We start from the raw sequence: 27,704 nt of genomic DNA on the forward strand, positions 1-27,704 counted from the left end.
TGAAATTTAAACATCATTTAAAAAAAATATCTTTAATAAAATTTAAAATAATAATAATAAATACATATTCTATTGTTTGTTTTTTTCCCAACTATCAATTAATTCTAAATAAAATTGAGCAAAATGAAATTTAGCCATCATTTTTTGAAATGGAATTTATACTTTATTTGTTTTAAAAAATATATATGTAATATAATTTAAAATGAATAGAAGAATAATAAAATTTACAATATATTTTCACAGAATGAATTATATCTTTATTTTAAAAATAATTCTTTTTGTTTGACTTCTCTTTTTTTTAATGAATTTTTATAGTTCTCCAATTTTTGAATTGGGCTTATGTGAGCCGATCTCATGAATATATCCTTCAGATGGCCAACCAGTCAATTTTCAGAGTGAAAAACAATGATTTTTCATGATTAGTGTAGGACATGGGACATGTTCTCGTGAAATAGCCTCGTATGAGTTTTTATGAAATTTTTATTTTAAACTTGAGTAAATTAACATCCATAAATAACGTAAATAATACACGATTAATAAATTTGAAAACTCTACTAAAATTGTGTGAATTTACATATATTTCCTTATTTTCGTTAAATAATATTAATAAATAAATAAATATATATATATATATATATATTTAAAAAGCTGTAAATTTCATTCCAAAAAGCTTAACTCACTAAAACTTCATAGGAGTTCACTTATCCCAATACTACCTTCACTCTTGCATGTTTAACCTAGCAAAACTGAATGATAGTGAAAGATTTATCTTTTAGTTCGAATGTTGCTTAATCTTTATGTCAAAATTTATATTTGTTACCTACGACGCATTATTTATTTCTTATAATTGTGATTTACCATGCAAAGCCCTATACTAAGCAAATGGTGAATATAATGAGGATTGCATTGACGTGACTGTCAATTTTCCAAATTGTAAAACCCTATGCATGGCAAACACAAATAATTGTTTGGTATCATAAGAAAACATTTCAAAAGAATCAAAATGAGTTTAAATTAATTTTATGTGTAATAATTACTCTTATATACATCAAATGGATAGAAAAAGTGGAATAAAAATGAAATCAAATCGTTTTTATGTAAAACTAATTACCAATACCCAACCCAAGTTTTAGATCACACTAAAAAAAGGGTGATCATTACTTTACTTCTTTATGTTATAAGTATAGAATAACAATCACAATTGAAGATGAGAATGTGATGGCAATAATAACATTATTTGGAAAAGTTGCAGCGTCTTTTGTTGGATGTTCTATTGAATATTTTATTCAAATTCATGACCATGTATAAGATAAAACAAACAAATGATTTTATATCTACATAAATATTGCATCTAACAATAAAAATTTTCAATGCAGAATTTACCAAATAACCCATATAAAGATTCGCTAAATCAACCAAGCTCCAAGCTCCACACATTCTTGTTCAAATTAGATAATTCATTGGAAAAACGTGATGAAGTGTTAAAAATTGTGGCAGAAGCTATTGAGATACATGTCAATTATCCAACAACAAATGTCAACATCAAGAAACGGAGATCTCGAAATATTATCAAGCCAACTAAACAAAGCTGTGTACCACCAAAGGTAGAAAAATCAAATGAAATAAATATCAACAAAAACGTGAAGATCCATGAAGACGAAGATGAAATAAAGATTCAAGATGAAGAACCAATTGCTGAGTACAAAAAAAAAAGATAAGAAGATAAAAACCGATGGACACAAAAAGATTTCAAGAGGTCTTCAAATCAAAGACAAGAAAACGTGATGATTTCATTTGTAACTAAATAATTAATTATTTATCTATTAAAAGTTATTCTTATTTCAAAAATAATTTAAACACATTTAAATAAAATTATCATAGACAAATTATCTATATTTCTCAACGTGCAACGCACGTGCATTTATCTAGTTGTGTAAAATATCTATCTTTGATCTGATTTAATAATATTTTTAGTATAAAAAATAACACGTTTTTATAGATCGAATCGGATTAAAAATTTATCACCTCCAAATTTTTTTTGTGAATTTTTCATTTACATCACATCAACAAAACACATATATTTACGTATCGTGTGTTATCCAACTATATTTTGTTTAATAATATAACATAATATATAATTTGAAAAATAAATTAAAATAAACATTGCTTATAATTATTCATCATTATAGTATACTATATATTTAGTTGAAGGAATATAACAAAATGGAACTAGAATAATGATGCTCTTAAAACTCATATAATGCAATACAAAATTTAAGCCACATTTTATCCGATTCGTTTATGTACACATATATTTATATGTGCCACAATATATTTATCAACGTATTAAGGTATTTTTTTTGCCTTGTAGTTGCAATTATTATTGTACATAGGTTACTTAGTTTATTTACATCAAGGAGGAGTGAAAACTGAAAATAAATCCATTTTCACTCTGTAAGTGTCTCAAATTCGATCTTTCCTCGCCCTATAGTTTAGGAAATTATAAAAAAAACCTCAAAATAAGATGAATATTATACAAATATTTGCATTACAACTCTAGCTTATAAAAAATATAAGAATAGATATGAATTGAATGTTATCCAGTTTTAGGTAAATTCAAAATGATTTATAATATATCTGATATTAAATTTGAGACGTGGGGGGAAGTGATTATGTGACCATGTTCCATTGTGGGTTGGTGTCGTATGGAGCATCACATCCAAAATCCAAAGCAATTTACTTTGGTTTTTAATATGTAATAATAATAAAAAAATTACTCTATTTGCGGCAGGACAAAACTAGAACAAGTGTTCCAATTTCCCGAAATTCTAGCTCCTGCTAGGGTTTATTTTGCGATGGCCGGAATCAGGTTTCAGCCGGAGGACTCGGATGCATCGCAGATCTCGCGCCAGCTGGCAGCTATTGATCTGATATCTGACGACGATCGTTCTGTTGCGGCGGACTCATGGTCTATCAAGAGCGACTATGGTAGCACTCTTGACGACGAGCAGCGTCACGTGGATGCCGCCGAGGCCCTCTCTGCCGCTTCTTTCAGAGCCTCCTCTGACTACAAGTCATATCTCATACCCACAATTTTGTTACGTAGAATTGATTTATGCATGATAAGTAGCGGGAGAAATACAGAAACCTGACACAAATAAGTTAGGTCTAAATTATGTTTATATGTTTGCTGGCTCATCAGTCTATTTTGTCGTTTGTATGGTTTTTTCGGGGAAAAAATTGCTTAGAAATACTCCCGGTCTTCTATGAAGACTTGGATATAGTTGCTGGTATCCTTTGGAAACGAGTCGCCTCCTTGGGGGATTTATTCTACGAACATACTCATAGATCGATTATGATTTCCCATGATGAGACAATGCTAAGTGGATTTGGTGCATGGTAAAGTAGAAACTGTTAGTATGTAGTAAACAGAGGGGTTCCTAGACTAGCTGGTGGTTAATTTACTTAATGCTGCTGTAATTTCATATTAGGATGTCTTTTTGTAGTTGTTGATCTTCAGTTATGGGATTGAAAAATTTTCAATCTTGTGATGACCAGTTCGGACAAAGATGAATCAGATCAAGACTCAGTTCCTTCGATGCTGGGCTTTCAAAGTTATTGGGATGCCGCGTATGCAGATGAATTGGTGAATTTTCGGGAACATGGCCATACTGGTGAAGTTTGGTAAATATGGACCTGATATCTGCATGTTTTGTTGTCTCATGTTTGTCGTTGAGCATGTTCAACTTGATTGCCTCTGATTTCTGTTTATCTCGTGGAAGAGGATAAGAGTGATTATTTTTGGGAGTTTGTGCTGATAAGTCGTCCATTAAACTTGGACATGGACGTGAAAAATACTTCAAAGCACTGAGCTTTGTACTGAGAATATGGCGATGTGGATGGATTCCCGCATTCAAACTCACCTTGACTGTTTATTTTGACTTCAGGCAACAGAATGATCACCTAGAAGCTCCAGAGTGATGTCTCAGCCTTCCCTTTTTGTTTTCATTTAGAAGGTTCTGGAAGAAATGATGGGACGTACAACCTTGTCATTGTGAAAAAAATCATGCTCTCTCGTTTTGGTTATCTGTTCACTTTATTATGTGATGATGTCTTGCAGTTTCATTGCGTCTACCGATTGATTCTGAAATGTTTCCACCAAGTTTTCCTGTTGTTATCTTTTTTAGGACCCCTTGAATCTTAAAATTATCTTAGACCATAAGAGGAAGCACTAGATTAAAATACTGAAGAGAGGATAGAATTCAAATGATGTTGAGCTTTTTCCTTTTCTCCTCGTGTTTTCTCCGCATTCTCCTAAACAATATTCTGCAACACCTCTTGTTCTGTAGGTTTGGAGCTGATGTAATGGAAAAAGTTGCTTCCTGGACTAAAAACTTATGTCTTGAACTGTCTCAACGTCACTTGCAAAATCATAACAATACAAATCATTTGACTCCTGGGCAGTCTGAAAAGGACTTACCTAGCTGGAGTTTGCTGGATGTTGGGACTGGCAATGGCTTGCTTCTTCAGGAGCTTGCTAAGCAGGGGTATGGATAAATGTCAACAATTAATCATTCTGTGTACTTTTATATATAACTCGAATTGCCATATTTGAATTTTTTAAAGAAATTTACCACTTCTTTCGGGCATGTTCTTTTGTAAGTATTTGCAGAATATGATAATACTGGTCCTTGTTTTTGCTGTCGTTGCATTATTATTAAGGCACTGAACTCGAGAAAACTGTTGCAATTTTTAATTTAAAAACTGAAAAGCTTCTGTGACTCTGAGACTGGATTGGTAGAGATAATTATATCTTCCTGGCGGGGTGTTTAGCATATCTACACTCAATTATATCTTGGTGATGTCAGTTTTTTTTGTCAGTTTATTTTCAATTTCGGGGACCATTGAATGTTGTTTAGTGGTGCATTAGACTCAATTTCTGTAGCAGACATCGTTTTTTTAGTATGACATTATTAGTATTGAATAGATTTCAGGAATGTAGGAGGAGTTGTATTAGTTTACCACTGAGCAACAGTAATCACAAGGTTCTTAGATGATATTTTATATAAATATAACTTTAAAATTCCATGTGATAGAATCCATGGTGGTTCAACTTTACACTACATCTAGCCGAGTTTGCTCGTAATGCCTTTAAATATCCGTGCATTGTATCATTGCTTGCGTCACTCTTAAGAAGCTCTGTTGTCATCCAAGGAATGATAAATGTTTTGCTTTAATCTGAAGTTGAATTCTTGCAACACAGTTTTCCTGCAGCTTGCAAACATTGCGATTGTCCTTTATTCTGCACTATGTTTGATTAATGTAAAGAGGGTGAGATTTTGAGTATACTGAAAAATTAAGCTAAATATCTCGGACTATTGCAGTTGCTGTCCTTTTCAGTTGGAATTTCGAATCTGAAATATTTTAAATGGCTGACAGCGGTTCTTTTTTGCATTTAGGTTCACTGATCTCACTGGAACTGATTACAGTGAAGGAGCTATTGACCTTGCTCGAAGCCTTGCTGATCGTGACGGATTTACTAATATCAAATTTCTGGTACTGTCTCATGTAAATGCAACATACTTCTTTTATTGTGGAGGCAGTACTACGCTTGTGATGTTGATGATATGCCATGAAGTTAATTTGTTGTTTGTGAATCTAACAGGTTTTATCTTTGAAACGAGTAAACTTTTGGGAAAGTGGTCTTGATGAACAGCGATTTAATGTTGCAATGCTTAAGTCTCCTATCATTTCGTTTTGGAGAAAAGTTGACTGCGATTTTGTTACTAGAAAGGCAGTGATTACTGTTTACGTACTGGCCTGTTCAACAGAGCATAGTTTTGTTTCTACTTTTTACTTGGGGACTGGGATACCCTGTCTGAGTCCGCTCTGCATGCCATAGAGTATGTTATGTATGAAACTTTTAAAGCCTATCTGTTATTCAAAAGATAACATATGCTTCTCTATCCCCATGTGGACCTTATGAAAAGGATTGTTCATATTTGATTGCACAAAACCGATAATCATTGACTCCTATTACTAATGGTTCAAATTTCTGTTGTTAATTTGTGTATCTGGAATTTGAATTTTCATACAGTTCCTTCATTCTGGTTTGCCAATACCTATTCCGGTTTCTTCCATAAATTAAAGATATACCGAAACAGTTACGTACATATTTAGATTGTAGGCTTTGCCTCCTTTTCCTTGGTATTACTGCAGCGTCTACACCCATTATTGTCTTGACTTTTTTTGCGATTGGAGTAATGTACACGTTTTTTTAGTGTGTAATTCTAACATGAATTTCTACCCTTAATTTGATGATAAGGTTGATGATGTCCTTGAAACCAAACTGGATCGGAAGTTTCAGCTTGTTACCGACAAGGGGACACTGGATGCCATTGGATTGCATCCTGATGGTCATATTAAAAGGTGACATACTGTTTTTTTGTTCTTGGTATATTTTACTTTATTTATGATTGATTAAGAAGTTACATGCTTGACAGCTTTCTCTTAACCTCCTGTTAAAATATTTGAGTTAACAAATTTAAGTTTCACTTACCTTGAACTAAAGGTCTAGAACTCAAGAATATAAGTGGTGTAAGCCCATAGAGATAGAGATGGTCAATCATTATCAGCTGACTGACAATAAGATTATCAATATCTCAATATCAGGATGTTGTATTGGGACGCCATTTCGGGAATTGTGACTGCTGGTGGATTGTTGGTGAGCGGCTCTCTTTCATTGTTCTTTTTTCAACTTCTCTTTTCCATTTATGGAGCAACAAATGTTTTGAATGATCCTTAATGTTACACCATGGGTTCTTTTGGGTTTTTAACTTTTTGTGTGATTCTAAGCTCATATATTCTTCCAGTCTTGTTTATTTAAATTGTCCACGGAGGGTTGTAATTTGTCTATGAAATGTGCAAATCTCATTTCAGAGTGACACTGCTCCATGTTTCTGTTCTACCTTATTGACATATTTTAGGATTTCAAACAATCAGCCCATGATGTAATGGTGCTAAATACGAATCATACGATATGTTGATTCGTTCGATCCCATTTTCTTATTGGCATGTTTTAGGTTATCACATCTTGCAACAGTACAAAAGATGAACTGATACAAGAGGTGGAGGCTTTCAATCAAAGGAAGAGCTGTGCCTCTCAGGAACCAAACACTACTGCAGACCAAAACACTGGTAAAGATCCTCCTCCTTTCCAATACGTGGACCACATTCGCTCATATCCAACATTTAGCTTTGGAGGGTCTGTTGGATCACGTGTTGCAACAGTGGCATTTCTAAGGAACTAACTTTATGGGCAAAAAGATGTTTCATTTAACATGGACGCCCCCACCTTGTGTCTGTAACAGTATTTGTTAATGTGGAAATCTTGCAAGTAGTTACTCTGCTGAATGATAACCCTACTTTGGGATTTGATGGTCGTCTAGTAATTGAAGTATGCACACTGCCTAGATGTAGAATAGATGGTGATGTAGGAATCGTTGTTCTTGTGTATATTCAAACTTTTCTGGAACGCATATCTAAGAAATGCTTGATCTTTGTCTGCTTGTTTTTGACTAGGTTCATACCATGGTTGGATTCTCCTTAATTTTACGTAGTTATTATTTGTGTTTTTTTTCCAAATTTCTTTATTTTTCGATGGTACTGGTTTCATATATGCCACAAATTCAATTAAATAAACGTTCGAATTTTCGCTCGCAGATAAAAAATAGAGGAATAATATCAGATTGTAGTAAAATTCCAGTCTGTCCTGGAACTTCACTATACATATCAATAAAAATTCGCAAGGTGCAATAGCATGCCTGTACATCTATTTGCGATCCACTCGGAAGAAGAAATGTGCTCATGATTTTGAACTGAGTGCGCGCAGATGTAGGTTTTATTTAGATATGAAATTTTTTTTCCTTCTGATTTTTAAAACACCACTTGAAAAAGAAACATTTGAAATTTCCAAGTTGCATATGAAAGAAACATTCGGTATGCAAGTTGCGTTGATGTTTGATTGAGCTTTTTTATAAATGCGAAGCCCCAACAAAATTAGAAATTTATAAACCCAAAACATTGTTTCTGACATTTCTGTTTCCTTCATCTTTGGAAAGGGAAAGACATATTAATTAAATTCCAAACTCAACCCAAATTACATAAGTAATTTATCTCAATATTCATTAGTCAAGGAAGGTAACAATGCACAGGTTACGCACTACGCAACAAATTTTGCTTTTACCAAAAGGAAACAATGCGCATAATTCCATCCTTTATATTTAATAATACTTTGCTCCATTCTCTCTTTCAAAACACGTGAATTGGCATCAATTCTATTGTTTGATGTATCTGCCCCACCAAAAAAAAAAAAAAAAACAAAAGACAAAACAAATATATGTATCTGCTCATTTTTTCTCTACACGTACTGCATGTAATATAATTTGTGCAGATGAAGAGAACAAATAATATAATTGAGCATCAAATCAAATTAGTTTCGCTTGGCAAATGGATAATTTATAAAATTTAATTATGTAGAGGGTTTTCTCTCTTCCAAGACTTTCTTCTGATTAGTTAAATAAAATCTAAAAATTTCTGAGATTTGATATTAGTTGGTAAATTTTGCAATGATAAAATAGAAAGAATTTGTAATCTAAGGCCAAGAATGGGAAGGACAAATCATGAGCAACTTGTCAAGGGGATGACAGAAAATGTTAGTGGAATTGATGCTAACCAATTCCAATCCTATTTAGGAACACTTTCGGGCTCTTCTCAAGAAGTGGTGTTGATAAAGGCTTTGTGAAGGAGATTGCCAAGAAAACAAGCTATCTTCTTGCTGCTTTTGCTCAGAATGAGAAATCACAGTTGCTTTTGCTACGAGCTATTGAAGAATTCAGCAAGAAGCCAAACCCACATGCAGTGAAGGAAGTGACCCTTGTTTTGAAAGTTCTGTACGATGTCAGACATCTTGGAGGAAGAAAACGTAATGCAGTGGTATGATGAAGGAATCTCCGGAAGCAACGACGACTGTGCTGTATGGAAGAATGCTAAACCTTTCATTGACTGGCTCCAAAACGTCGATTCAGAAAGCGAGGAAGAATAAAATGTTTGTTTCTTTTATCAAGTAAGCGTCATTGTTGGTGAACCTTGACACATTTGGTTTATGTCTCTACCTATAATTCTGTGGACTGTCATTTTTTCCCACGTACTTTTTCCACATCCTGTATGTTGTATTTGTACCATTTTTCACAATCTTAATATGAATAATTGTTTATGTCAGGCGAGTTTTGATTAGATTAGCACATAACAATGTAATTTGTTTGTAAGGCACATTAGTTATGCATCTTTTTCTTGAGAATTTCTTCCCTCTTCAACCAGACATTTGACCATAGCTATTCGACGATGCTCCTTGGGATTAAATTGTGCCTCTGAAGTAGTTTCATTTATACATCTATGGCTCATGCAACCACACTGTATGAGGCGACTATGGAACGTTAATAAGATGCGACTCTGGTTGTATTCTAGGTAACTCATTCTCTTCCTCGGAATCTGCCGCTGGGAGTATTGGGGGGCCCTAGCACGAATAGGAAAAAAAGTCACTTTGCCATGCCTGAAATCTAGAATGAATGGCGTGCAATTTAACTCTACGAAAAATCTAGCACTCCCCGTACCAAATGACAATGATAATAATAGTTCCATTTCCATTTTCGTGTTCATTTACATGTCCCAAATTTCTATATTTGTGATAAAAACAGAACCAATAGAAAATCCGAGGACCACAAGGAAAACAGATTGGACAACAGTGACGAGCCTATATCGTATAAAATATTACTTCAAGTGATCAAGAAATAACTGGGATATTATGCATAGAGATCCCAACTAGCTAGTTTGGAGTTGAAACTTGTGTGATTGAGGTGAAAAATGATCTCACTGGCAGGTATCGCCTCCGTAGAGGATTATTGAAGTTACATTTTTTAAATTTCTGACAAGAAAAAATTGTGATCCCTGTATAATGAATGATACAACAGATAACAGCCTATATTATGGCAGGTGGTTCATCCAATTCAACAGAGACAATTATTATAGAGGTAGTAAGCCAATCATTATCACATGCAAAGATGTACACATACACGCAAACACCCACCCACACTCACATGTGTATGTATATAGATAGTAAGCCAATAATAATCATTGGTAAAAATATGCAATTTAATTCTATTATTTGTTATATAAAATATACTATTTAAACACTCGAGCAATTTAAGTACCTGTCTTGGTCGCGGCCTTTGTATTGCGGTAAATGCTTTCACCATGATATAAATAAGTAACAAAATTCCAATTGTTCGCAACATGAACAACTGCAGTGGGAAAGTCTGCAGACTCATTCTCAGAATGCTAAATTTCAAGAAAAACATTAGGATATGTAATCTCACCATGAACAGAGAAATTGAGTATTCCCCAGCACCATATAGGATAAATGGAAGTGTATGCCGTAAAACCAGAAGAACCATGAACTGAAAAATATGAAGAAAAAATGAAAAAAAAAATCGAAAATGAACGTTAGAGCATTAGACCAAAATTTTATGAACTGGTGTAAATACTAAAAATGTTGAAATATGATCTGTAACTTAATGAAAATATCGTTCAGGCATGAATATGATAACTGATAAGGGCAAGTGTAAACCATGTTTGAAACAAGTCAATATATGAAGGTTTAATAACTATAATCCTAATGCAACTCTCAAAGATTGGATATCAAAATGAAGATAACCCGGCTAACAGGAAGTGTCTCTACAATGTGCAGTTGAGCATTAATAGGTTGATGTTAAAGCTTGTACGATCTTGACTCTCACTGTTTCTGCATCTTAAAAGTATGGAGTTTTTAGCGATGAACGACTCTTGCAGATCACACAGACACATACATACACATAGATCACGTCAAACTAGAAGGAAAGATGAACAAGAGAATAATACAATCACAGTGATTATACGACAGCATAACAGGCTTCGAGAAGTGTGAACTGTATATTCGTCAAAGTTTGGATCAGGAAAACTCCCGTTGGTAGAAACCATTGACATGAAATGAGGAGCACGCAGGTCCCCTCTTGATATCTCCCAGTTTCCCCTGAGAGATTATTTCATCACTTGTAGATAATTGTAATCAGTTAAAAAAAAAAAAAAACTAACTGATTAGAAGGTACATATAGATTAATATAATGCATGTATTATGTGTATCAAGACCGATTTGTTCCAAATTTAGGGATGGAAAAAGGGACCTGAAGTTCACTGAGATGCCACCATAATTGAATAGAGGAGGTGGTGCTGTATACTCTGGCTTGAATTGCTACAATCTCACACAAGTTATGAAGAATTATGATACACAAAATTCAAAAGGGTATTTGTAGATTTATTCTTATTACAGATCTAGTAAATGTGTTCATATAAAAGGTTCACATTTATATGGCACTAAAATACACACACACACACACACACAACAGATATGCAACAATTATGTATGATATATATACGACGGATATGCAAAAAATATCCAATGTAAAACATTCAACTGCCTAATTACATTACAGTGTTAATATTACTTGGTTATTCACCTCCTGTGCTGTGGAAAGAAATGAAGGGACTAAAATTTCTGGTTCATCAAGAAATAGATTTGCAATCTCTAGACCAGTTCACATTATCATAATAATTGGAAATTTGTTATACAAAACATAGGCCAAAGATTCAGTTTTCATATGGGACAATCGAACAATTAGTTCAGAATTCATCTGCATTGTCATGTGATCCATGGCCCAAAATGTGTCAATAGGCTTACCTGATGGCAAATCTCGCAGATAGTATCGCCTTTCTCATTGCACCACCTTTGCACACACTTAGGGTGAGCATACTGTAAACGGAGAAAACACCACATAGACATGTTTTTAACATTAGATAAAGTGTTAAATAAACACAGCACACTTCAGCTGTTCAGCAATAAGTTAACATAATATATCATGCTGCAATCGTAGTTTAGAAGATCCGAACTCTAACCTTCAAGCTTCCACGACATGAACATGGAGTATCCATGTTTGAATCCTCATCTTCATCATGGCAAATCCTACACTCTTCAGATTTCATTGTGGAAGATCCTACACTCGTATCCATTATATTGATAGAAAAACTAGCTTTCTTGTTTTCAATGGTGGATTCAGAGGGCAACAGATTTTTACTCAGGATGGCAGCTTCAAGCGTGGATTCAGTAAGCAATCTATCCACCAGTAATACAAAGTGATCGCCCATTTTTTAAACTATATAATCCCTTTATTCAAATGTTTTCACGGAAGTGTATACATACAAAGGAGTCTAACTTGTGCGCCAAATAGCAATTTTTTTCAAACAGTTCAAGTTGTCCTGCATCGCAACATAAGCATTCAAACATTAAAGAAATGAACGATGGAGTAGTATTTTGTAAAACGGCGGTTAAATAGCCGTGGCATATGGAAAGCAAGAAACAGAGAAGTGGGGCTCTCTACGGAGTGGAAAAATTCCCAATACATTATTCCGTGTGAATTTAAGGAACAAAAAGGGTCGCTCCATGAAACAGGAAATATCCAGCATGTGTGTGAAACTAGAGCAATAATTAAAGAAGCAAATTTATGTAAAAAAGGAATTAGTACAATAATTTCTACAGGCAAAACGTGGGGAAGTGCAGTCTACATCAAATAATGTGGCCCTCCAAAATGAAACAAAAGTTCTCGATTTTTCAAAGAGAAGGAATCGAAGGATACCCGATACATTATATTATGAAAAAATAAAAATAACATAAAATGTTGGATGAGTAAAACGAATGGAAAAGAACAATAATTATCATTTCAAGAACATCAAAAGTCAGAGATGCATTACTGAATGACATATATTTTCAGCTTGGAAATTATTCAGAAACAGCTTTCAAAAATGAAACAATGGCGCGGCTTAAAGATTAAACAAGAAGCCAGAGAACTTTGCAATGTTAAAAGCATATATAGAACACATACAATAAGAAAAGGGCAGCAAAAAGACAGCTCTTTTGAACCCACAATAAAGCCACTACTTTCTCAATGTTCAATCAAACAATATGAAGAAAGGAGAGAATAAAAACAAGAATATTTGAAGGGAAGCTTACAAGAAACGTGTGGGGAATTTCTGCAGCAAAAGGAACCAATTCAAGAAAACTATCACAATTTCATCATTCCTTTCTTGAACTATTAATTTTTCCAACTTTCTTGTATAGGATTTGTTTTTGTTTTTTTAATTGAGAAATGGTGTTACCATTTTCAAGATTTCACGGCAGGATTTCATGTTTCGACTCAACCCCATTTATTACATCAAATCCACACATCATATATATATAGAAACTACTTCTTTCTCTCTCACGCACATACAGACAAAAAAGGTGCGTCAGCTTTTTACTCGACACAAACAAGTGGAAAGACGGAGTGAGTAACAACGCCTGAGGAAAGCAAAGTAGTGCGCGATCATTTCAGCCACCAATTTCCCGGTTTTGCCATCAAGAAAGTGCAGCAATTTAGTCCATTTTTACAAAAAAACGTAACAGTGCAAGTGATTGTTTTTTGGAGTGAATAAAAATTTCTTCTTTAAAAATCAATAGAAACCGAGTAAGTGCTATATCTTCCGTAATATATCACCATATTCATCTACTCTAAAAAACATCACCGTAATATTTCATGGGAGGGCATGCAAATGGATATGCTGATATAAGAATTTGTCCGCATGTTTTATATTTATATTTCAATATTAATTGGAGTATATATTCTAAATGTATTGCGACTATACAAGCAACTTTACTATGAAAATGAAAAGCAGTAAGTTGCAATTAATTCCTTCCAATGCATGGTAAAAATAGAAGGCATGATTGTGGTGCAATTTATTTCAATAATGTAATAATCAAGAATAGAAGCATCAAATATGTAGGATTTGCTTAGAATTATATTCTTTATTGATAAATATTGATGGGATTATGAAAAAAATAAATCGAAATTATAGAAATTACACCTAACAGCTTCAAAAAATAAAATAAAATATGGAGATATATATATATATAAATTTACGCCTTTCATCCAATTAATTGAATGGGCTTTTATACTAGGAACTGCAACCGAGCCACCAAGTGTAAATTTTGTAAATCTTGTCGTGTTCGGAAGTGATGGCGAGGTTTTCTGCTTTTGGAGATGAAGATGGGCGTGACGTCCGGAGGCACGCATCCAAGAGACCTCGGACCTCCAGTGACGAATCCGGTCAAACCGCCACTTTCTCCCCCGATCGTTTTTCCTCCTCTCGACGGCGGCGGCGGCGGATGATAGAAATCCGCGAAGAAAGCGAGATGGAGTCGGACGCAGCGCTTTCTGATTCCGATCGTTTGTCACCGTTGGAAGAACCAGATGAATATGCAGAAGAGGGAGATGAGGAGGAGGACGGCGACGAGGAGGAAGAAGAAGAAGAAGAAGAAGAACTGCAAGATCAACCAAGCAGAGATGCTCCGGCTAGAGATGCTCCGGCGCCTATTACCGTGACCTTAACGGACCCGGATGTACTTGATTGCCCCATCTGCCTTGATCCTCTCAGCCCTCCGGTTTATCAGGTTTCTTCTTTTGCTTTCTACCTTTTAGAATTTGTCGTTTCTTAGTCCATTGAATATGTGCTGGATCCGTTTTCTTGAAAAAACAAAAACCCTTCTTTGATGTATGCAGTGGTTATTTGAGAAGGGGGCGAAGGGCCAAATTTAAAAAAAAACAATGAAAATTGTATATCTATTTTTTGTAAAGGTTCAATCTTTACCCCAAGATACGTTGAATCATCTGTATCCATGAATGATTACTAGGAATCTTTTCATATTTTGAAGGTGCTTCGGAGCCGGAGCAATTGCATTGGTTTCTATGCCTTTTCAAATTATATGCAACAATCTGAGTCAAGTTAGAATCAATGTTATAACTATGAGTTATTGGTGAAGGTTGGTGATGAATTTCTACTATTCCCAGTGTGTTGTGGGAGATTATCATCCGTTAACATGAAGTTGATTATATCACTTGGTTGGGGGTCTTATTTAGCAACGCGGGTGGAGTAATTTGTAGAGGTATTTACTGGCTTTAGAACTAAATTTAACTCGTTGCAAGAATTTGTCAAGATGGTTGAAAGGGTATATGTTGAAAAGCACGCTGCCCTGCATTAAGGCACAAATATTTTACAAACCAAAGAAGAAGAGAAAAACGAAACTAAGGGAGAAAGTTCCGAATTGCAGTCATACCCTATGGTGTTTGCTCTTCCATTTGCTTCAAATGAGGCGTCCATCTTGGCTTGCAACTGCGAGTTTTGTGCCTTTGCTTCGTGTTGGACTGACATATTATGAAGTTCTAATGGGACAACTCCATCTCTCTTCCACTTGTTGTATAGGATACATTGCATTTTTAGACTGTCTTGCTAAAGCTTTCCAGTGATGAATTTGGATCGCTGTTTTTTCTTGGCATATTCATGTAGATATCCTCTCTTATTGTCTCATCAAATTACGATTGTCTTCTTTCTTCCAGCCAGATGATTCATTCGGAGTGTGTACCATGTGTACCTTCTTTCCCTGTTGAAGGCTTCGAAATGCTGAAACTCTATTTGTTCTGGTTTTCCCCAATTTTGCATCAACTTCTGCAATGTGATATTTTGTTAAGACTTTGTACTAGGATTGTCCAAACAAGCTTCTAAAATTCGTTAAACGATAGTCAGGCGCCATACCAACGCCTAGGCCGTTTAAGCGGGACCTGAGCATTGCTAGGCGGATTCCACGGTATTAACATAATAAATCACATACTATAACTCCAATGCAATAACATCAAAATGCGTTCAAAATTACTATATTAATAGAATATCATAAATTTACACCACTTCTTCTTCCCCATAATTTTCAACAATTTCTTCGTCATTAGACACAAACTCAATATCATCATCGTGATTTTCTTCTTCTTCTTCGGGTGTAAAATCATACTTATGAAGTTCTATCTCTCTAGATCGCAGACGAGGATGAAATTTATTGTGTTAGGCAAGCCAACAAATCGCATTTGTTGTTAGATTTTGGTTTAAAAGCCCAAATAACTTTTCAAAAGCAAAACCCCCCAAAAAATAAAGCCCTAATCAGTCCACGGCGCCTAGGACGCATTTGCCGATTAATCGCGCATAGGCTGATTAATAGACGCCTAATGCCATCTAAGGCCGCCTAGGCCGAATTTTAGAACACCGGTCCCTAATTATCGTGTTTTCAGAGCTTGAGTCTGAATAAGTCTCCCAAAACCTTGTATATGTTAGTAATTCATACATGTGAGTGTCTTTATACTTGTAGTTGGTAGAACTGATAATTTGTGTTGATTTAATCTAGTGCGAGAATGGGCATATATCATGTGCATCATGCTGCACCAAGATGAAGAACAAATGTGGAACTTGTAGCTGGCCAATTGGGTACAACCGGTGCAGGGCCATAGAAATGGTTCTTGACTCGGTCAAAATTGCATGTAAAAACACGCAGCACGGTTGTGGGGAGATGTTAAATTACAGTAAGAAGCATGATCATGAGAAAACATGCATTTACACCCCGTGTGCTTGCCCTCATCAATTATGTACCCATGTTAGCATATTCAATACCTTGTATACGCACTTTGCTACTGCGCATTCACATGCTTGCAAGAAATTTTTTTTCAACACTGTATTTAGCGTCGTAGTGGAGACCAGTCAGAAGTATCTTTTCCTTCAGGAAAGACTTGAGGATATACTTTTTGTCCTTGATCATACAATTGATTCTCTGGGAAGTTTCATCAGTGTAGTCTGTGTTGCACCAACTTCATCAAATAGGTCATTCACATACGACATTTCTGCAAAAGATGGAACAAGCTCAATCAGAGTAAAAACTGTTGCAGAGAACATGCCCAAATGGGTTTCACAGCCTCGTGCAAAAAAGTTGTTCCTGATGCCAAAGGATTTCACCGACTCAATTAAGATAGAACTTATGATACAGAGTGTTGCAAAATAAGCGGCATGCATTGTCTGCATTTTATTTTCTTTTTAATTATATCCTCTGTTTGAGTTGAGGTGCTGTAAACATATTTACTACCGCTTACGCACTTTTTATGTATGGATAAACAGATTTTTTAGGTCTGACATTTGTACTGTGAAATGAAGTTTTATTTTTTGGATACAATGGGGGATGAGCGTCCTATCTGATCTAAATATAAATTACCCAAACGAGTCAGATTGGGACTCAAGAGCATTACGGGTCTTGGGGCCTTACTCTTGGCCGCCAGTCCCAAGGATCTTTTGCATAAAATGAAGTTGGATGTGTTTCTCCTTCTGAATATGCAGGTCTTATTTCTGCTGGGCAACTATGCCATCTTTTGTTTTTTATACATGTGTATTTGTGATATTAGGTTTTGTGAGTCTTTAAAACAATTTTATGCATTTGTTCCTTTAGTATTTTTTCTTCATGTGTAAAGAACATATTTCCTTTAAAAGCTCCCTCTCAGATTATTTTACTCCTTTTAAATTATACACCCTCAATTCCTTTTTTAAAACAACTGATTAATTTATTAACTACCTTGACGAGAAAATTTCTATATTATAAACTTTTCTAACCGACGTAAATATTTATGAAATAAGACAACTTAAATATTCATTAACATATTTCACAAAATAATAACGTTGAATTCTTTATCATGTAAAAGTAACATTAAAATAATAACATGCTGTAACCTTCCGAAGAGATGAACCCACCAGGCCCGTGACTATATTTTGCACACGTCTGATGCAGCTATCCTCAAGGAAAGGTGGGGTATCAACATCGTCTTCCTTCCACAGTGATGTTGAGAAAGAAACTGGGAAGACTTTCTTGATCTTTTCAGTCCACAAAATAACTCTTCCCCGCAGATATCTAGCAGGCAGGAGGCGGGGAGGAGTGGGACATTCAGAAACACGAATGGAGTGCCCTTAGATGGAACCGATAAATTTCGACGAAACTGATTGAGTCCATTATTACTTTTGAGTGATCAGATATGGCAACGAAGCAACTAATCTCTCCAACATCTCATCATTGCACATTTTCAACCTGGGACCTGCACCGCATTCATCCAATATGGCTTTGACATGGTCGAATGTCGATTAGGCAGAGGAACCTTGTGGTTGTAATCTCTCTCTCTCTCTCTTGATGATGTTCTTTCGTTTTCATCTGTTTTGGAGTAGCTTCACGAGGGTGCCTCTTTTTTTGCTAGCGGAGAGCTCTGGTTACTCATCGGCCAGCTGCTACACTTCTCTTGGTCTCTTCATCGTCTCAGTTCCAGGTCTGTGGTCCCTCATCAAACGTTCTGTGAAATCTAAGGTACCATATTTTGCTGTTCCTTTCCCGCATGGGTGCATACATCTGTTGGATACTCTACCGATCAGATTTAGTTTTTAGCAAAGAGTCTAATCACTCTAAGGGTTCCCTATGTAGGCTAAAAATATGGTGTGATTTTGTTATAGTTCTGGATGAACTTCGAGCTTAATGCTCGGTGGATGGTGTTTTTGACTTCACTGTTAGCACATGTTGTGCAGAAGTCATTTATTGGAGAAGGGAGGTGAAGAAGGCACCTAACCAGGTGGCAGAAGAAATTCTTTCATTCTTTACCCGAAATAGTTTTTCATTGGCGGACCGAGGTGAAACCATAGTGTAAGCCACTCACACCACATCCATCTTGAAAATTTTCGTGTTTGTATGGTTGTTAATGGCACGTGGAAAGACAATTTCGAGCTCTGTCATGCAAGGATTTTATCTGTGTCAAATTTTTTGTATTATCTATATTGGTTTGTAAACATGTTATTGTCATTTTTAGATTCGAGGGAATGATGGCTCCGAGCCGAGGTCAAGCTGCTCTACTAACTTTCTGCACCTGTATAACTCTAGCAAGTGTTGCCCTCGTTCTTACAATAACCTTTCCTGACATTGGAAAAAATTGGTTTTGACTGATCATACCGAGTCCACTCGCGTAAGTGCACTACACCCTGTTCATCAATCGACTCAAACACGAAATCCCTTAATTCGAAAACTGATACATGCTAATAGAACAGGGGTGCTTATTATTGGACAAGAGCATCGAGAAAGGAGCAGATCAAGGTGAAAATGATGGCCGCGGATGATAGATCGCTGTCAGAGATTATTGTGCAAGGTGATGATCAACAGGTAGAGCAAATGAAAAAAGAGTTGCAGCTGAATGAAAAGGGAATGGTGTATGTCAGTGTATTTGAAAGATGAAAATGCTGAGAACAATTTTGACACATTTCGAATAATAAGGCCATTCAATTTGGATTTGTCGTTGCTCTTGTAGTTGTATTTGGTTGTCATATTCTGCAATTTATAATGGATCTTCCAAGATCCAATATAAAAGATTATCTTGAGAAGAGGTCTTTTGTGAGACGGTCTCACGGATCTTTATCCGTGAGACGGGTCAACCATACCGATATTCACAATAAAAGTAATTCTCTTAGCATAAAAAGTAATATTTTTTCATGGATGACCCAAATAAGAGATATCTCTCACAAATACGACCCGTGAGACCGTCTCACACAAAATTTTGTCATATCTTGATCAATGCTCCAAAAGTTTCGTCGAAATTACAGGTTTCATAAATTTATATTTACATTTTTTAAAGTTTTCATCGAAATATTGAATAATCCAAGCATATAACAAGAATTCTCGAAAATTCATAGAAATTTAACAAAATTATATGCTTGATTGATATTCATGAAATCAATGCTATATACTCAATTTTGGCTAAATAATGATATACATGTAACACCCCAAGATTTAATCAAGGTTTGTACTAGTGACGAAAACACATATATTGGCCATAACTTTATAAACTAAAAATATTATAAATAAATACGTAAATATATGTATATATAGTTACACGATTAAATAACTAAGAATAATTTTTAAAGTCAATTAATAAAATAATAAAGCACCTCATATTTGTCGAAAAAAAGGAAATATCACTTGGGAATAAAAGAGGTCTTTCTACATGGAATATCAGCTATTGAAACACCCCATCATCTCAGAATTTGAAAAAGTTTTCGTGCAAGAAAGGAAATTGTTCTCTCGGTTCAAAAATTTAAAGAAAAATCTCAACAAAATACAAAATCAGCTCCAAAAAAATCCTTAACAGAAAGTATAACAAAATATTAACAGGAAAATAAAAACCATGAAGCACATCACAAGTTCTAAGGCTAGATAACATGAAATTTTGTTCATTGTACTGTATAAAGTCCGTGCATGGTAGTCGATTGGCTAGAAAATAACAAGACGGGCGTTTTCTGGCGAAAAAGACTAGAAAAAATTGTTTTGAAAATCAAAATTTGACAAAATCGGTTGCTTTTCTCCGGAATTTTTTTTATATAAAATTTGTAGATCTTGTTAAGTTGATCATACTAAAAAATTCCAAATATGCGTGGAAAGGCGGCGAATATACCTCACGTTCCCATGTTGTTTTGTAAACTGAATATGTTGAATGATTCTGCACTAAATTTAGACAGTAATTTCAAATTTCAAAAACTTTTGGATTGATATATGAGTTTCTATTGATTTTTTTTTAAAAAAATCAAGTTCATTTATCCAAAATTTAGAATTTGTTAAGATCAACTTTGATCATTATGTTTTTCAATCATATACATTGTTTTTGAGATTCTATAAAAGATAAGTTTTCCGTCATTTGTATCTAATAGTATACCAAAGTTTATGACTGATTTGCTAGGTAATAAATATTTAAGGACTAAATGCAAATATCCATCTTTCGCTAATAAGGTATTACTTGCAAAGATTTCCCCTTACTGGAGCGATGCTGCTACCGTCTTCACAGATGCTCCGGCGCTTCTGCTGCTTCAGCGCCGCCGCGTCTTCTCCTTCAACAGTCACCGTGTCTTCTTCATCATCTGCTTTTAACGCTCAGAAGAAGCGTCTCGTTTTTCTGGGTTCCCCTCTGGTACACACCATCCCGCTCTTATCTTGATATTCACGCAATGCACTGTAGAAATTCGGGGTTTCAATGCATATTAGTGTGTTGAAATTTGGGATAAAGTTCGAATTTTTTTTATGTTAGCAGGCGACTTCCCATCTCGCCACTGAATGTGGATGGATAAATCTACTGATTGGTGCTAATTAAATGCATTACAGGTCTCTGCTTGTGTTCTGGAAGCTCTTTTGGGTGCTGCTTCTGCCCCAGATTCCTTATTTCAGGTACTCGTATTTGTTCGAAGGGCTGCTGTTTATATTCTCTCTTTTTTTCTTTTTTTCTTTTTTGTACAATTTTTTTTGAAAATCTCTAGGGAAATGGTTGTCGGGTTCTCCACTAACGGGGAATATACGTGGGTTTCCTGCATTGTAATGTTAGTTCTGAATATCGTTTAACAGACACAATCCTTTCGTTCGCAAATGTGTTATGTCTATGTAAGTTATAATCTAATATTATATATATATATATATATCCACCATACAGTATATGAGAAAGAAGTAATTCATAGTTAGTTAGTTCTGGAAAGGATCTGAATATGAAGATTATATCGTCCAACTAGATTCAGACCTTAGTCCTATGACCATTTTATGGAGATATTGGATGTAAACACATTGGCTAGATTTTGAAATGGTACAGATAGCAGCAATTGTCACTCAGCCTCCTTCTGGAAGAGATAGGGGTAGAAAGGTGATGCCTTCTCCAGTTGCCCAACATGCTCTAGACAGAAGTTTCCCATCTGATTTGATTTTCACACCTGTGAAAGCTGGTGAGGTATATACGTTCTTCAAGTATATATGACGTCACTTATCTGTCTCCATGTTATTTCTTTTTGGTAGCTCTGAATTATAGTTGAATGTTCCATTGTCACGACTTATTATTTATATAAATTGTTGTTATGTAGTTAGTATGGATAATTGTTTGAGATGACCCGTCAATGGTATGAAAATTAGTAGCTACGATTCTTACTACCAGTGTAGATAATTTCTTAGATTTAGAAAAACCTGAAGATTCATGATTTAACTTGTGTGAAATTGTAATTGTGGTATATCTGTGAATAAGATATTAGGAAGTAGAAAAGGGAATTATAAGCTTTTTACAAATTGAATCCAAATCAACGACGGCAAGTTCTGTATCAGGCATTTTGTTTCTTCTGGCATGTGAAACCTTTATATTTATACTACTCTGACTTAAGGTTTCATATATTCATGGTACAACCATCCAGGAATCTTTTCTTTCCAGTTTTAGAGCTCTGGAGCCTGATCTTTGCATCACTGCTGCATACGGGAATATTTTACCAACTAAATTCCTTCAGATACCATCTATGGGTTAGTTTGGACAGGAAACTTGATGCTTCCTCTATTTACGACATTGTTTGGCAATGATTGGGAGTTATTCAATTCAGTTATGTAATTATATTTATCTCCACCTATTTTCTTTCGTTTATTGGAATGTTATGCTAAAGTTAATGTCGCAATGAAGAGATATGCTGCGAACCTTTAGATGTGAGAGGTAGATGTACTGATGATGGAAGTATGAGCCTTATCTACTTTAAAAATATATTTTTTGACTACTGGGGGTGGGGTGGTATCATTCGACTAATTGGTCTTTGACAAGAGACAAATGTATGTTGCATCGAATTTATTTATGGTCTTGGAACCCTTCAGATAGCATAATCTCATTGGTCAGTTTTTACCAATCTTGCTATGGAGATATTATAGCTTTGGTATGATGATTTCTAGCTCAGAAGCTTACGACTGGCTGCCTCTGAGTTAGATGGATTTTTTCAGGAACAGTTAACATACACCCAAGCTTGCTTCCTCTCTATCGTGGGGCAGCACCTGTTCAGAGAGCTCTGCAGGTTCACATTCCCTTTAGCTTTAGAATATTATTTCACAAGTTATTTATTATCAAATACACAATCATCTTCTTCAGCAGGATGGTATCAGAGAAACAGGGGTGTCATTAGCATATACTGTGCGCCAAATGGATGCTGGACCTGTTATTTCCTGTGAAAACGTGGTGGTTAATGATCAAATAAAGGTAATTACAGCATGTATTATTTTGCTAATTATGAAAATCATCTAAGATTGTGCAAAAGATTGCCATTCGTGTATTTTACAGCATTCAGATAACACTTGTTTGGTACAAAATTTGATGAAGAGACTTAAGTTTGATCTCCTTTAATTATCTTAAACTGCCTCAGCCACGAAGAGTTTTCTTACTTTCTGGTTTATTTGGTAACCCAAATTCCTATTAATACGAAATTTCTAACAATGACACAAAAGCAGTCCACGATTTCTTTATGAAATCCCATAACTGACTTGCATTCTTTTTGTTGCACTATGTTTATGACTAAGATTTGGTGATCTATGGGCAGGCACCAGAATTACTTGACTTGCTGTTTGCTCAAGGTCTTTATCATCTTTCCTCTATCATTTTCTACTTGCTGATGTATTTCATAAGATCTATTGTTTCAATCACAAGCTTTGCTCAACTGAATTTATAAACATATTACCGGCTTTGTGGTTATTTGTGAAATTTTCAAGCATAAAACCTTATTGGATATCAGGTACTTTTTAAATGCAAAGTTATTTATTCATGGCATGCCTCTGTAAACGTGAACATCAATGGTGCGAATAGGATACAATCTGATAAAGCTTAATTATCCATGATGTGCTAAAGCAATTTTCATGATGGTTCTTAAGTATGCAAGGTCATGGGAATGATATATAGTTGACATTTTCAGACATTCTCAAGGTTTAATCATTCAAAGTATGGGCATCCTATCCTTAAAGGGGAGATATTATTGATGTTTTCAGATTTTAATTTTAACAGTTTTCTTAATGTTATCGTGTGCCTATGTTTAATCTTAGAGAAGTTTGGATTTTCAGAAACTTGTTGATGCTTTATGTTCTTTTTTATGCTAATCATAAAAACTTATAATTGTTAATGCTTCATATTTGTAAGTAAATTTTGCTTGGATAGTTTCCTCATGCTTTTAAAATCTGTGATGTTTAACTAAGTTAGGATCCAAACTTCTGATCTGTGAGCTTCCCTCGATATTTGATGGTTCAGCTAAAACGAAAGCACTTTCCCAGGACGAGTCTAAAGCTACATTTGCGCCAAAAGTAAGCAGACATTTTATTTGTAAAAAAAAAATGATGTGTTTCAAATATCTCATATCTTTATGGTCATTGTATCTGATGATTGTGATTAAATACTCACTTCTTTTCACGCATTACGGCTTGCTTGAACCAAACAATTTATCCTAGGATAGATATATCTGAAACTACCTGGAAGAGTTGTGCTAACTGTCAGAAGTTGTGATACTGATTAGTAGCTTATCACCTATGTGAAAAAAATCTATGCAAGGTTCCATATCTTTGGTGAACTATGCTCTCAGCTCTGCTAAGTTATCTTGTATAATCCTTCTAGCTTTTGCAGTCTAGTTGATGGAAAAATGCTACTAGTTTCAATAAAAGCTGTTGAATTAGGGAACAAAATGACCATACAGCTTGCCATTTGGTCAATGGAGTTGTTAACATGTGTCCTTGTCTATCTCGAGCCTCCTCTTTTAGGCTCTGCTTCCACAATGTTTATGGTCTTGAGTAAATTTTCTGCTCTATATTTTACAAGCCTTTTGAAGCTACTTTGTTACCGTGAACAGATTGCTCCCCAAGGCTAAGAGTTTGCTGTTCTTTGATCTATTGGTATTTTCATTTACTAAATCATCTATTCCTTGTTCTTTTGCAATGCCCAAAGACAGTAGATGGTTTTGATAATGACTAAGCTGACGTGCCAACAGCTAAATTCCCCATATTATTTTCCCAACATATGATCTGTTACAGTCGTCCTTGAAGATTTTTTCTGGTTTTACATGGTTTTATTTTTATTTCATGCAGATAACTCAAGAAGAATCATGGCTATCATTCGATCAAAATGCTATAGTCCTTCACAACAAAGTAAGATTTTAATTTGATTTGATCAGAGATATGGATGTGTTACATGCAACTTTTCAGGTTCGTGCGTTTGCAGGTTGGCCGGGAACTCGAGCTAAAGTTTTGGTGATCGACGAGAAAAGTGGTCAGAACAATATTGTGGAGCTTAAAATAATCACTACAAGAGTTTGTTCCAGGGATGACATTAAGATTAGCGATGATGAGGTGTTCTTTGGAAAAGGCTCGTTGATATTTTCTTGTGGAGAGGGTACAGCATTGGAGGTGAACTGTTAATTTTTACAATAGTTCTGAATAATACAAGTTTCTCCATGTTGGAGAAATTTACATTTGGTACCTTCCATCTCTTTAATCATTGATTCTCCTTGTGCTCTCTGATATTTTAAAGATGTTCCTATCTCTATTCAGTGGCGTGGAAGCAAATCCTTTCTGTTTTGGGTTTTGTCGTTGCTTGAAGTGATTGGATTTTAATGGTCATGCTTTGTGATCTCGTACAGGTATTGGAAGTACAACTTCCAGGTAAAAAAGTTGTGAATGCCGCAGCGTTTTGGAATGGTTTGAGAGGCCAAAAGTTAAAGAGGCTGTGACCACTTTCATATGCACTCATGCAAAACTGGTAAAATGATTAACCTTCCTCCTTTACGTGCCTTAGGTTCTCCTCTAACTTTGCTATGCCTCTCCTTCTATCTGAAATGCTTTAAACTTTGTTTTTCGTCAGTACTTCCATCAAAGAGTTGAAATCTTAAACATATGTGAAGTTCTTTCATCCTCTTATCTGTTTGGATACGCCCTTTAAACTTTTTATGTAAGTTAATAAGCAGCATGTCAAACATATTCAAACCTTTTACTTTTAGTTTCATTTGACTTTCAGAAGTTCGAGTAAACAATAGTTGTTATCCCGATTCAGACTTGTAACTTTTACAATCCCCCACCCTCCCCCCTAACACAACTTTCATGTCTTTCTCCACTCACTTCATTGTACTACTACTCTGGCTGCTCAACTTTAAATTATTCATCACCTTTTCTAAGTCATGCAAGTGCTCGAATACTAGTATTGTGCTGTTGTTGATTTATCATGATAAACATCTGATATACTCTGAAAGGCTCAGTATTTCTAATTGATAGGAATGATAGACGAGAAACAATGCATCAACCATTCATGCACCCGTACAAGTTCAGCTGAGCATGGTCTAGCTGCGTCTCCAAACTGAAGGAACTGAACCATGCATGCTCGTATTCTTCATTCTTATTTTACAGCAGATAAAGGTAACTTCATTTGGCTAAACATTTCATGGAATTCTTCACAGAGTCTCAGTGCTTGGTGAAGTATCAAGATATTGCCAATTTGGGTTGATATTAAGGTTTATGTTCCAACTTTCAGAAAATGGTATTTATTTTCTTTTTCCCTTAAGTTTTGGACATTTGATTCTTGATACATCTGCCTTCTTACCTTTTAATCAAGCTTTTATTAATGCTAAGCTCTGCCAGTGAAGGAAATCGCTTTTTCACTAAACGGTGATGATATTCTAGTCCACAACAGTATCTTGTACTATATATATTTTTAATAAACAGATTAAAATGATTAAAAGGCACGTGTAGTTTGATAAATGTTGTGATTAAATATTGGAAAGGTAATTTAACCACAATAATTTGTGGACAAGTTGCTTGTCTAATATGCTATATATGTTGAAAGTAAAAAAAGATTCAATGTAGGGTAGAATATGCACTTGCCAAAGACGAAAAAAAGAAATTCCTATGATTGTAAGCCGTCAAATGTGTTATTTGAACTAATCTTTTTAGTGGGTGGGTTTTTTACTCTGTATTCGAGTTTATACTACATTTTGATATATAAAATCAATTAACAAATATGGTAAAAGGTGGGGTGCGGGGGTGTCAATTGCATGTAACTTGGTGGATTCAAGTGAGTACGGACCGTTGAGAAATTATTCCATTTTTTTGTGTATGAAGTTTTGGAATTTTTAGAATCTTTTTTCCTTTCCAAAAATTAATCTGAGATTGATTATTTCAATAGGTAAAAATGTATTTTTAGCCTTATGTTTTGGTTATCTGTGTTATTAGATTTCTACCTTATTCCTGAATAGTTCATTATTTTTTGTAACAATTTTAGTTATTTAATTGAGAGTATTGATTGTGAAACTGCACATATTAACATCATATTAACACCATATCAACATCACATCAGTCACTCCTAAAAAAATAAAATTGCAAAAAAAAAAAAAAAATCAAAGATGACGAACTAAGATTGAAATTTTACGTCGTAAATAGGTAAAGTATCTGATAAAAAAACAATTTTTCTTATTTCAATATATTATCGTATAAGGACAGTAAAAATATTATTTTTCAACCAGCATTGGGTAGTTTGTTGCTTTGTTTTGTTTTTATTTTGAGGATAATACTGTCGTCGGAGTAGCAAGAACTTTGACAACTAACGGGATGGAACTCTACAAATAGAAGGCCATGATTTCGTGCATGTTTTAGCTGAAATGAGTTGAAAACACCACCGGGAATGTAGCAATTTTTACGATGAAATCAAGAAACACAGGCAATAATTGTGGTATAATTAATTGATTAAAAAAGCAACCCCACACCCATTGAACGAAAATGAAAGCAAACATTAAAGCACTTTCACACACTTGGCGATTAAAATATCACCTTAAAATATTTAAAT

General features: G+C 34.9%; 4 protein-coding genes and 1 pseudogene across 18 annotated transcripts; 4 read left to right on the plus strand and 1 right to left on the minus strand.

Annotated features, from left to right (window-relative positions):
* Positions 1–2,690: 2,690 nt before the first annotated feature.
* Positions 2,691–7,561, plus strand: LOC142536961 (uncharacterized). Its single transcript, XM_075642447.1, has 7 exons — positions 2,691–3,073; positions 3,559–3,684; positions 4,350–4,547; positions 5,460–5,556; positions 6,326–6,429; positions 6,673–6,724; positions 7,083–7,561. Exons 1-7 carry the CDS (start codon positions 2,856–2,858, stop codon positions 7,308–7,310), a joined length of 1,023 nt encoding a protein of 340 aa, XP_075498562.1. The 5' UTR covers positions 2,691–2,855; the 3' UTR covers positions 7,311–7,561.
* Positions 7,227–13,407, minus strand: LOC142536962 (putative E3 ubiquitin ligase SUD1). Of its 12 annotated transcripts, none has more exons than XM_075642454.1 (8): positions 13,157–13,407; positions 12,046–12,405; positions 11,831–11,902; positions 11,277–11,344; positions 10,992–11,125; positions 10,434–10,514; positions 10,269–10,373; positions 7,227–9,574 (listed from the first exon to the last, which is right to left on the minus strand). In XM_075642454.1, the coding sequence occupies exons 2-8, from the start codon at positions 12,292–12,294 to the stop codon at positions 9,531–9,533; spliced, it is 753 nt and encodes a 250-aa protein (XP_075498569.1). In that variant the 5' UTR covers positions 12,295–12,405; positions 13,157–13,407; the 3' UTR covers positions 7,227–9,530. The 12 variants fall into 12 exon arrangements, with proteins under 12 accessions (XP_075498569.1, XP_075498570.1, XP_075498567.1 ...); XM_075642455.1 differs by having other exon boundaries at positions 10,269–10,514; positions 10,975–11,125; positions 12,046–12,262; positions 12,350–12,405; positions 13,157–13,404; XM_075642452.1 differs by having other exon boundaries at positions 10,975–11,125; positions 13,157–13,402.
* A 703-nt stretch (positions 13,408–14,110) lies between these two features.
* On the plus strand, positions 14,111–17,242 carry LOC142536963 (E3 ubiquitin-protein ligase SINA-like 7). 2 transcript variants are annotated; one of them, XM_075642463.1, is made up of 2 exons: positions 14,111–14,632; positions 14,894–16,146. In XM_075642463.1, exons 1-2 carry the CDS (start codon positions 14,198–14,200, stop codon positions 14,966–14,968), a joined length of 510 nt encoding a protein of 169 aa, XP_075498578.1. In that variant the 5' UTR covers positions 14,111–14,197; the 3' UTR covers positions 14,969–16,146. The 2 variants fall into 2 exon arrangements, with proteins under 2 accessions (XP_075498578.1, XP_075498577.1); XM_075642462.1 differs by lacking the exon at positions 14,894–16,146 and adding an exon at positions 16,409–17,242 and having other exon boundaries at positions 14,118–14,632.
* Positions 17,243–18,223: 981 nt separating this feature from the next.
* Positions 18,224–19,362, plus strand: LOC142536964 (protein COFACTOR ASSEMBLY OF COMPLEX C SUBUNIT B CCB1, chloroplastic-like; annotated as a pseudogene).
* A 1,489-nt stretch (positions 19,363–20,851) lies between these two features.
* Positions 20,852–26,964, plus strand: LOC142536965 (uncharacterized). 3 transcript variants are annotated; one of them, XM_075642464.1, is made up of 12 exons: positions 20,852–21,029; positions 21,221–21,283; positions 21,696–21,830; positions 22,282–22,384; positions 22,847–22,917; positions 22,992–23,099; positions 23,437–23,470; positions 24,087–24,187; positions 24,962–25,021; positions 25,079–25,279; positions 25,513–25,631; positions 26,141–26,964. In XM_075642464.1, exons 1-11 carry the CDS (start codon positions 20,886–20,888, stop codon positions 25,600–25,602), a joined length of 1,110 nt encoding a protein of 369 aa, XP_075498579.1. In that variant the 5' UTR covers positions 20,852–20,885; the 3' UTR covers positions 25,603–25,631; positions 26,141–26,964. The 3 variants fall into 3 exon arrangements, with proteins under 3 accessions (XP_075498579.1, XP_075498581.1, XP_075498582.1); XM_075642466.1 differs by having other exon boundaries at positions 26,323–26,964; XM_075642467.1 differs by having other exon boundaries at positions 22,995–23,099.
* The last annotated feature ends 740 nt before the right edge of the window (positions 26,965–27,704 follow it).

Source organism: Primulina tabacum, chromosome 2 (assembly GCF_025594145.1).
Source record: "Primulina tabacum isolate GXHZ01 chromosome 2, ASM2559414v2, whole genome shotgun sequence".
NCBI lineage: Eukaryota > Viridiplantae > Streptophyta > Magnoliopsida > Lamiales > Gesneriaceae > Primulina > Primulina tabacum.

Coding starts and splice junctions, on each gene's coding strand:
- LOC142536965 (XM_075642464.1), top strand. CDS start 20,886: ATGCTGCTACCGTCTTCACAGATGCTCCGGCGCTTCTGCTGCTTCAGC. Junction 23,471..24,086: donor TGACTTGCTGTTTGCTCAAG/GTCTTTATCATC, acceptor TAACTAAGTTAG/GATCCAAACTTCTGATCTGT. Junction 24,188..24,961: donor AAGCTACATTTGCGCCAAAA/GTAAGCAGACAT, acceptor TATTTCATGCAG/ATAACTCAAGAAGAATCATG.
- LOC142536962 (XM_075642448.1), bottom strand. CDS start 12,294: ATGGGCGATCACTTTGTATTACTGGTGGATAGATTGCTTACTGAATCC. Junction 11,126..11,276: donor GGCATCTCAGTGAACTTCAG/GTCCCTTTTTCC, acceptor ATAATCTCTCAG/GGGAAACTGGGAGATATCAA. Junction 10,515..10,974: donor GTCGTATAATCACTGTGATT/GTATTATTCTCT, acceptor CATATTTTTCAG/TTCATGGTTCTTCTGGTTTT.
- LOC142536961 (XM_075642447.1), top strand. CDS start 2,856: ATGGCCGGAATCAGGTTTCAGCCGGAGGACTCGGATGCATCGCAGATC. Junction 4,548..5,459: donor CAGGAGCTTGCTAAGCAGGG/GTATGGATAAAT, acceptor TTTTGCATTTAG/GTTCACTGATCTCACTGGAA. Junction 5,557..6,325: donor TTACTAATATCAAATTTCTG/GTACTGTCTCAT, acceptor TTTGATGATAAG/GTTGATGATGTCCTTGAAAC.
- LOC142536963 (XM_075642462.1), top strand. CDS start 14,198: ATGGCGAGGTTTTCTGCTTTTGGAGATGAAGATGGGCGTGACGTCCGG. Junction 14,633..16,408: donor TCAGCCCTCCGGTTTATCAG/GTTTCTTCTTTT, acceptor GATTTAATCTAG/TGCGAGAATGGGCATATATC.